Raw genomic sequence first — 10660 nt, 5'->3', positions numbered from 1 at the left:
AAAAGGCGCAATATAAACTTCTCGTAGCACTAGTTTATGACAAACACTTTGGGTTTCACCGAAGAGCCTGTACCAAATATAGATGCTCGCTAGTTTAGTTTTGTTTCGGCTTGGTCTAATCGTTTAGTCGGAATCTGATCATGTGATCCATACTTCCTGCCAAACAGCACGAATAATTTCTGCAGCGTTTTTCTGCTATCGCAGGAGATCAGCAGACTCATCATGTTTATCAGAGGCTGATATGCACTTCTTCGAGCTAAGGTTAGAAAATTTAACCAATTTTTACGGTGGTTTTCGAGATATCTGTGCTCAAAATGACAGCATTACAATGATGATAAAATAGATGCGTAAAAATAATAGACATGGTTTTATTGAATGCGTGAAGTATATTTGTGAAACTATTTCAACGAATGAGGTTGCATGAAAGGTTAGTGCAGATTATCAGGTAGCCACTGGTCACTTGAAGAGCGAGGTTGCACGAAATCAATTTTTAGTGACTTTTACAAAGCTTTTTTCCTCTTATATATGCAAATGTACATATAATACACTTACATGTAAAGGATGGGTACAAGTACTTATGGATTATGTTAAGCAAAATCAACCATAACCACAAAGTGCATCACAAATCTATTTCTGAATACAAAAAATGCATTCACCAGGTGAATGCCTACTAAATTTAGGTATCTATGGTTGGTGACCTCCACCAGGTATATATGCGACTGAACATAGATGACCTAACAGCCAGTAAAAACTTGCTAATCATGGCCACAGCAGAGCAAGTGCTCCCAAACCAGGCAACTGCGAGCGCAGGTCTTTCGCACTAAAAATAATCCTAGATTCAGAATACGCGAGAATGCACCAGAGACCATCGAGGACATCATTACTGGATGCGAGCTGCTAGTGCTTTCACTTGCAGGTGGTTCACTAAATGTCTCGACTCGTTCGACCTAAAGTGTATAAAGAATCAATGTGAAAGTGAGTCATAGCTTTTTTGTAGTCAATCCAGACCATAGACAAGTTAGTGTTTCTGTTACACAATTGTTTTGTAGAATATATATCAAGCTTTTTGTTAGATTATACCAGAACATAAAAATGGACCTTGTGTAGCAAATAAAAAATAAAGCAGGCACGTTGCTGCAAGACTTCGGCGGGACTTGTATACAGAAATACTACATGTTGGGGTCAAGGTTTTTTGCTTTTCCAAGTTACTGACAAAGAAAGACACTAACATTCAAGATAGTGGTGCCCACCTGATTTTACATTACAATAATTCCTCGCTACTTTGCAGCTCACCTGTCGTGGCTTCAGTACTTTGTGGGCTAAAATTTATTTGTTAAAAAATTAAAACTACAAAAAGTGTATTGAAATATAAAACTAAAATACATGAGTCTCTCACACTCATTATGAGTCGCAATCGCTACAGTCTGCTGTTTTCTTTCAATGTTTTATGATGTGTGAAAGTTCCTGTGACACCCTGATCATGCCTCTTGAACACTCTCTGTCCTCAATAACCTAATAAACCTAGGAAAAGAGGAAGTTGTTTACGATAAATGAGAAAGTGGCTTCATTAAATGTGAGTTTCTTAGTTTCACTTTTGCATGGGGGAGCAAATCTCAATCAATCATAAAATGGAGGGATTACTGTGCTTTACCCACAAATGGCTGTCTTCATACTGAACCAATTGTGTTTCAGTTTCATTACAGTTACTCTGAGAGATTTGAGGTTTTTCCTAGTGTTCATAGAATAGTAGCAATTTCTAAGTGGCTAGCATCTTTTACAGCTACCAGGAATATTGTTAAATCTAAATAGACAACATTTTACATAACAAAAAACACAAAAAGGAAGGTGTAACAGTAGCTGGTCAAAATGCAGGTTGTCAGGGAATTGAAAAGCTCTCCATGGTCACAGATCATAGATAATAAGCGAATAAGGCACTTTATTGCAACTGCTGATGCTTGACTGTGTCAACTCAGAATGTAACGGCCAAAGGCTGGTTCACAGTATATCACTGTTTGTAGGGGTTAATCACACAATACTTCAGTGATCGTCAGTGATAACAATGTTCACATTATCACAAATCCATCTCCATTTACATAATCAAATAGTCTGCGGCATAGAGTTCTCATTATACATTGAGGTCACGAAAACGATGAAATACTAGTACCGCAGCAACTGTTATGAAAGAAAATATGATAGAGCAATCCTCGACCGCCAATCACCATTGCAGGAGTGGTACACATTGCACAGACTCTCGGAAAACTTTGTCTTTCGTTCATAGCATTCATTCATCTTTTCGTTCATGTCTTTCGTTCATCGTCTTTCGTTCTTTTGTACAGTACACATAATCGATGACTAACCGCCGAGAGAACAACTCCTGTACATGGTGTAAACCAATCTTAAGAATCAACTCTGCTTTAATTAGTGAGAATTCATTCTTCTGTACCAAAAGACAGTTATATCATTCAGATCCCATGATGGTCTTCATGTTTAATGAATGACATATATAGGTATAAAGATGTGACAACCTATACAGAAAATGTTTATATGATTACCTTGTAAAGGCATTGATATATTACAACCTAAAAACATGCTGACATAACACACCATAAAAAAGTGTTGATGATATTTCCTGCGATTACCCCAGGAAAGTGAATAACAAGAGCTCACTGGTTTATATTCATACCTGTACAATTATAGACATCCTACAAGGTGAATGTGAATGATGATTTCTCATAGCATCATTATCCTCTCCCTCATCATATTCATCAAGGTACGTTTAGGTCCTTTTTTACTTTCATTTATATTGGTCTCCGCACATCCATCTGAAAATACTTGTTGCTATAACTTGCATTGCATTCATCTAGGAATGCATGATGCGATAACTTGCATTGCAGGGCATAGCAGCTGCTAAAACAGACTTGTACCCTTCAGTCAAGCCTTCCAGTCACATTTACTCCTTGTCTCATGACCGCTTCAAAGGTAACTAGTCTGCATCAACTGATAGATTGCATCTACAGTTGATGTAGATTAGCTCTGGTAGCCTTTTTATTTCCGCTTAGTTTTTATCACCTTTTTCTTTCATTCTTTTCATTAGTGCCATTCATGGCTTGTGCACAGATGCTCTGAGGTACTTGATAGACATTTTTCTCAAGTCTCTTCACTTACGAGTCTGTGTGCATCTGTTTGCAGAACTGTATCTCAGTTCATACAGACGGTTTGATGAGTCTCAGCCTCCACGTCTCAGTTTAAACAAGTCTTTATCTCTTACTGATCTACCTAGGAGACTCGATTGGTAAGTTTTGTCTGGCTGGATTCTTTGATTATATCATAGTCCTTCTTCAAATAATGGTTGTTTATTTTAATTACATTCAACTGATGGTTTTATGTGTTAACATAATGCTAATAAGGCATTGCGCTAGATGCATTTTATTTTGTTCAAAATACTGTATTGTACAAAAAGTATTTTATAATAGCTTTTCTACAAATTTCAATTCTACTCCTAATTTTAAGGCTTTCATTAGAGGTGAGTTCGCAGTTCACACTTCGAGACTAATCAATGTAATCTTGCTTCTTTTTTAGCAATTATGTATTCGTTGCTGAACAATAATAAACCTTTTCACTGCTTACCATAATGTAGAACTAATTACTAATATAACCTCGTTATTAGCCATAACGTAGAACAATTGAGGAGTTGTATAACGGTTTCTTCCATAATCTTTTTCTACTTTGGTTATTCCAAAAGTTTAACATTTCTTTAAGTATTTAAGTGCTGATACCACTTGCCGTCACGTTGTCTAACTTATTCATATACTGACCGGTTAGTCTCTTTCTTGTCTCGCTTACTATCATAGTTATTTTGATTATAGGCGGGAGAAAGGAGTCGTCTCTCCTGTTAAAGATCAGAAGTCATGCGGTGGTTGCTGGTATGTCTACTCAATGTGTTCAGATAGAAACCACCTGTTGCTTTGCTCAAGGTTCATTTAACATTATATTGCCAAGCATCACATTGACAATCTCTGGATAGCATATTTACCAGTAACTGTAAACAAATAATTGCATGCATAGCGTTAGTAAGTACACAGCTTTAGTAAGTACAGAGCGTTAGTAAGTACTTAGTTTTAGTAAGTACAGAGCGTTAGTTAGTACATAGCATTAGTAAGTACACAGCTTTAGTAAGTACAAAGCTTTAATAAGTATATAGCGTTAGTAAGTACAAAGCTTTAATAAGTATATAGCGTTAGTAAGTATATAGCGTTAGTAAGTACATAGCGTTAGTAAGTATATAGCGTTAGTACAGTACATAGCGTTAGTAAGTACACAGCTTTAGTAAGTACACAGCGTTAGTAAGTATATAGCGTTAGTAAGTACATAGCGTTAGTAAGTATATAGCGTTAGTACAGTACATAGCTTTAGTAAGTACACAGCGTTAGTAAGTATATAGCGTTAGTAAGTATATAGCGTTAGTAAGTATATAGCGTTAGTAAGTATATAGCGTTAGTAAGTATATAGCGTTAGTAAGTATATAGCGTTAGTAAGTACATAGTTTTAGTAAGTATATAGCGTTAGTAAGTATATAGCGTTAGTACAGTACATAGCGTTAGTAAGTACACAGCTTTAGTAAGTACACAGCGTTAGTAAGTACATAGCGTTAGTAAGTACATAGTTTTAGTAAGTATATAGCGTTAGTAAGTACACAGCTTTAGTAAGTACATAGTTTTAGTAAGTATATAGCGTTAGTAAGTACATAGTTTTAGTAAGTATATAGCGTTAGTAAGTACATAGCTTTAGTAAGTACACAGTTTTAGTAAGTATATAGCGCTAGTAAGTACACAGCGTTAGTAAGTACATAGTTTTAGTAAGTACATAGCGTTAGTAAGTACATAGTTTTAGGCTTTTAGCAGAGGTGATCACGCACTTCACTCATGGGAGTACTAGACACCCTCCCTTCACCTACTTTGGATATATAAGTGTTTTCTGTTGCAGGGCATTTTCTGTGGCTGAGACCGTTGAGTCGAGGTTTGCTATACAGGAACACATCTCGGTTGCTAAATTCAGTGTGCAAGAAATCATAGACTGTGATCCTTATAGTAATGGCTGTTTAGGCGGGAATACCTGCTCCACACTCAAATGGCTCAGTAAGGTAAGAGTTATCAACTATATTAAATATCTGATTTGGCACAGCCTTATACATGCCGTCTTAACCCTTTACCTCCACCTTTGACTGCCTTCTTCCTCTCTATTTCACTTCATCCTCTCCTATAACTCTTGATCTTTCTACTTTACCTGCCAACTTTACCTGCTTGCCAACTTTACCTGCTCGCCAACTTTACCTGCTTGCCAACTTTTCAGTTTCTAGCTTTTCTTAACATGGATGATTACACACTCTATATCTAATCAGTGCCTAACAACTCATTGCAGCCAGAAATACTCACCTGGTATTTAACAATCAGAGTATTAACCCACGTTCCCTCTGATAGAACATCAACTTCAACGTCCTGCTGGATGTGTTCATAAAAGCATTGCGTCGGTACAGTTATTAGGAATGCTATGTTTGTTACAGAATTCAACTCACTTGCTGCCAGAGTCTAGTTACCCTTTGACTGATGGTACCGAGTCATGCAAGCTTTCCAACTACTCATCTAAAGGTGTCTCTGTTTCACAATACGCCTGTCTACCTGCACTCAGGTAGGTAAACCTCGGTAGTTATTCCCTCGTGTTTTTTGCTTGCATTTTCATAGTCTTCTTAGGAGGTTTGTCCATATTCCATTTGTAATAAGAAAAAGATATATGCTATTAGTAATGTGTAGGCTTACGGGCATCTTCTCTAAGCCATACGGTGGTTTGTTTATCTGTAATTAGCTCTGGGCTGTCAGAATATGGCTATTTGTCTGCCTAGCTTTTTCCACGCTTTCAGTTTGAATGTATCTTTGTTGAACAACTGCAAGATTGACACATTTTTTATATTTTTTCTATTGTTTTACCTGCAGCAATGAGACCGACATCCTTTCTCATCTCTATTATTATGGTCCTCTGATAGCCGCTGTCGATGCCAATACATGGAATGAGTATATGGGAGGTATCATACAGTACCACTGTGGCACCCAACTTAATCATGCTGTACAGATTGTGGGCTATGATCGTACAGGTACATCTAATACGTAGTTTGATTTCTGTTCACTGCACTTTTCTCACACTCTCACTCACAACTTTTTGTTTCACAAGTTCTCAAGCAGACGTTGCTGGTATTCCACCTGCAAGTGGTAGCGACTCTCTGCGTACGGGTGTTTTTCATATTTGTGTTTGCCATATATATGTATTAACTATACATGCTCTATGCATAAAGAATTAGTGAAAAATCTGATGCGTGTGATCATTGGCATGTTTTCTACTTTATTTGAACCTTCTGAATGTAAGATTTACACTCGTATACCATATGTATATTATTTATATATATTATTTATGTATGTATATTATTATTATTATTGTATTATTATACAAATAATATATATATATTTATATATTATTTGAATTACATTTGTGTTTCTCAGGCGACGTACCTTACTATATAGTACGAAATAGCTGGGGCACTGACTGGGGCCATAATGGATACATCTACATAAAGATAGGCACAAACACTTGTGGTGAGTCCATTTTTGACATTGATCTGGTAGTCCAAAGCTTATTTGCTGTTGCAAAGTGACACTCCAAACAAGAGCTGCCCTGAAGTGTACTTCTTATCCACCATTGTACACCCTGATCTAGGACTGTTACTTACATGTAGTCTGATCACTTCAATTGTCCTAGTGTTATCATCATTCTATTGCCTATTGTAGCTCTATTATTACTGATAGTTTTTTTATAGTGGTAGCTCTATTACTAGTGATAGCTCTATTATTGGTGATAGCTCTATAAATAGTGATAGCTCTATTACTGGTGATAGCTCTATTACCAATGATAGCTTTATTACCAGTACATATAATAGTTCTATCACTAGTGATGGCTCTATTACCAGTGATAGCTCTATTACTAGTGGTATTGCTATTCTAAATGATAGTTTTATTACTAGTGATAGCTCTATTACCAGTGATAGCTTTATTACCAGTGATAGCTCTATCACTAGTGATGGCTCTATTACCAGTGATAGCTCTATTACTAGTGGTATTGCTATTCTAAACGATAGTTTTATTACTAGTGATAGCTCTATTACTAGTGATAGCTCTATTACTAGTGATAACTCTATTACCAGTGATAGCTCTATTACTAGTAGTATTGCTATTACAAGCGATAGTTTTATTACTAGTGATAGCTCTATTAGTAGTGATAGCTCTATTACTAGTGATAGCTTTATTACCAGTGATAGCTCTATTACTAATGATAGCTCTATTACTATTAGTGGTTGTGTTGCCTAGCTCAAGTAATGGCTATGCATATGCTGTTTCAGGAATCACAGAAAACATCAACATAGTTGGACAGGTGAAAAACCAACAGTGAAACTCGGAACTCTGGCCGTGTTAACAGTATTCAGAACCTTCAACACGCTGTATCATTCTATGTTTATCATTCTATGTTTATCATTCTATGTTTATTATTCTGTGATTATTTTTCATTTTTCTCTATTGCGTCATTGGTATTTCTTTGGTGCTATTCTGATGGTAATTTATTTTTTCAAAACCGCAAATACTCTCGTTAACATATACATGTATAATAGCATATTTTCAATCTGTTGTTAATCCTTTTGTTTTGTCATATTATCAATCCTTCAAGATTATTTATTCACCGTGTCTTGTTAATTATTAATAAACACATTTTTGTAAAGACTCGCATCTCAAATATTTCTCGCAACAATATTTATATTTAGGAAAGCTGCTAGCTTCTCTGGTTTCTTTCTGGAATATCTATTTCACACAGAGCTACATAGATCATTTTTGTAATTTATGCGTTCTTCGCTAGAACTAATCATATGTATATGTATCTGTTACATATTAGCTGTGCAGTCAGCTTTCTTTTAGCTGTGCTATAATCGCATAATTGTCTAATAACCCATAGCTATGGGCTTGCTAACTAAGTCAGTTCCTTTATGTGCTTCTTACCTGTTAGCTGTGTTTTCTGTGATACAAGACTTATCGTGATAATACAATACAACAACTACAATACAACAGTATCCGCTATTATTACAAACCAAAATGGTACTCCAAACAACAACTGGGATTTGTATGTTTTTCAAGGTTAGTAAAGACAACTCCTAGTTCTGTTCTCATAGCACTGATCAACCGGACATCCCTGCGCCAATCTACTGAAATGACACCAACCTGTAAAGATGATCAATGTACTGTTGTTGGATCGCCATGTAATACTTACATGTATTATCTAAACCATTTTAAATAACCTTTGGCATGATGAAAAAAATATAGCCTTGTTTCAAGAACATGTGACATAATATGTCAGAAGGCGTAGCATTTGAAGTGGAAGCTTTGGCACGGGTTACAGCAAATGGTGCGGAACTAGTTACTTAAATGTCGCAGCTGGACTGTGATATATGGTCATTCTAGAGTTATGATGAGTAAAGTAGCTACATCTACAGTACTACATTCTGTGATGCTATTACTGATGTGAATTAGACATATATGTATATATTTTTACATGTATTTATATAAATATTTGGTGGAGATATATTTTGTCGAGTGAACCGATTTCAGTTTTGTATTATGCCTGACCATGCTGAGCAACTATAATGTGTCTATTACGTCTATTCTAAAATACACTAACAAACTATAGCTAATTTCAAGATTGACAGCTCACACATGTATTGCTATGAAATGAAACGTGGGACCTCTTCCGGTTGGATAGTCAGGCCATTGCATCTGGTGGCCATCTCATGTAGTTCTACAACCTTTGGAACGATCTTTCCAGCATTTGGTAAATTAGTCTGTAGCAAAAAACAAGTTGCATTCATGACACTCAAAAATCTTCCAGAAGGCTAAAAGAAGAGCTACATTGGCTGAATGAATTGACCTTAAAGATGGTGTAATGAACAAACTAACAGAGGTATTGGGAGAGGCTTTTAGACTGGCAGAAGATTGGAGAAGCTTTGAAATTTTTCATAGACGATGGAATAGGCCTGCTACTTAACTGGTATTCACCCTACTACCTAGTCTGTATAAGGCCTGCAGCCTGCTACATTGGAAAGTTCTGGAAAAATGACACTCAAAGGTGGGAAGTCAAAGGTCAGAGACGATGTGCTTCAAGGTTTTGATGCTAGATTCATGTTGACTGTTGGAGAAGCTAGTGGTTGATTGACTGCTCTACAAAACAACAGTCAAAACACTTTACAAGAAATTGCGGAAGTGACTTGGCTAATATACCCGAATTACGCTGAACCTCTTTTGCTTCCTCTTCAGTCTGCTGGTTGTAAAGCCACAGACCTTGAAAGAAGCTCTTTATGCTTGAACAAAGTTTCTCTAGATGAAACTATCCGTCCCTTTAGGTCACATGTATGAATGACGAATGGTGGAAAAGAGAGGTGAAAACTTGGCCTTATTGGCCTGCAAACTGTAGGACCTGATTCTATAGAAGTCTTTTTCAGTGGGTGCTAAAACCTTCCGCTGAAGTTGAAAAGCTGAAGCAACAGACACTTATGAAAGCTGATGAATGAAGTCAATAGTGGACAGGTGCTTCATCAAGAGAGTGTATGGCTCTCTTTTTTTCTGGGGCATTCAGAATGACCACCGTCTCTCTTTGCTGTTGGTAGTACATATCTTCTTGGATTGGAGTTTTGTAATGTTCTCGTTGAACCGCTTTATTGAAGTTCTTTGGATCTACATGTGCGTCCCGAACCATCTTTTCTTTTAACACATATCATGCTGCTTGCTCATCTGGTGGGTTTGTCAACATTAGATATTATTCCTCCAGTCTCCATACGGTTCAGATCACTTTTCATCTTCTCCGAAGAACCCCTATCATGCTGATAGGGGTTTTTCGGGGAAGATGTATGACAAGTTTTACATTTTCATCTTAAGAAATATCATGTTTTTCTGCAAATGGTTTGGTTAGAGTTTATCAGTGTTAGTATTGAGCCTTTTATCGGCTTGGTAGCATTAGTACCTTTTATGAGAAATTATATACTTGGCATGGTTGTAACTTGTTAGTATGTAGAAAGTATTCACAAACATCCAATGCACCATGTCTCAACTAAAACAAAAAATACAACACCGACGAAGAATAATGGGTATGCAAAGGGAAAACGGCTCTGAAATAAAATTTATGTGTAGCAATCCGACAGTAGATATCAAGTCGATGACGGAGTTGTCTCCTCTCTTCTTTTATCGCTAATAATACAGTTACGTACATTAATGTAACAACTCAACCAGCCTGAGGACAGGAAACTTATGATCTTGAATCTATTGAAAATATCGTGACCAATTCGAACTAAGGATTTGAATTCAAATAACTCCTAGAATGACATGAGTGCATGCAGCACAATGAATACATTACATATTGATGAATAGCTACTGGTATCGCTTGAGGCGAACTCTTAGCGCTTTTTGTCAAACAGACTCGCTATGACAACCAAGTACTCAAACATATACTCACGGCGTATACGTTTAGGCTAGCTAGAAACGAGGTTGCAGCTACTTATTGGAAGGGGATTTCCCCATTCAGA

At 36.6% G+C, this 10660-nt stretch overlaps 1 protein-coding gene across 3 annotated transcripts; it reads left to right on the top strand.

Annotated features, from left to right (window-relative positions):
• The first annotated feature begins 243 nt into the window (after positions 1-243).
• LOC137405944 (cathepsin O-like) lies at positions 244-7817 on the top strand. Of its 3 annotated transcripts, none has more exons than XM_068092423.1 (10): positions 244-261; positions 2698-2770; positions 2895-2979; positions 3190-3292; positions 3867-3923; positions 4984-5140; positions 5561-5685; positions 5988-6145; positions 6549-6641; positions 7442-7817. In XM_068092423.1, the coding sequence occupies exons 2-10, from the start codon at positions 2720-2722 to the stop codon at positions 7489-7491; spliced, it is 879 nt and encodes a 292-aa protein (XP_067948524.1). In that variant the 5' UTR covers positions 244-261; positions 2698-2719; the 3' UTR covers positions 7492-7817. The 3 variants fall into 3 exon arrangements, with proteins under 3 accessions (XP_067948524.1, XP_067948523.1, XP_067948522.1); XM_068092422.1 differs by lacking the exon at positions 244-261 and adding an exon at positions 1656-2421; XM_068092421.1 differs by lacking the exon at positions 244-261 and having other exon boundaries at positions 1657-2770.
• Positions 7818-10660: the final 2843 nt, after the last annotated feature.

This window comes from Watersipora subatra, chromosome 10, assembly GCF_963576615.1.
Source record: "Watersipora subatra chromosome 10, tzWatSuba1.1, whole genome shotgun sequence".
NCBI classification, from domain to species: domain Eukaryota; kingdom Metazoa; phylum Bryozoa; class Gymnolaemata; order Cheilostomatida; family Watersiporidae; genus Watersipora; species Watersipora subatra.
Note: the sequence above shows the minus strand (reverse complement) of the source record. Positions and strands in the feature narration are given on the sequence as shown.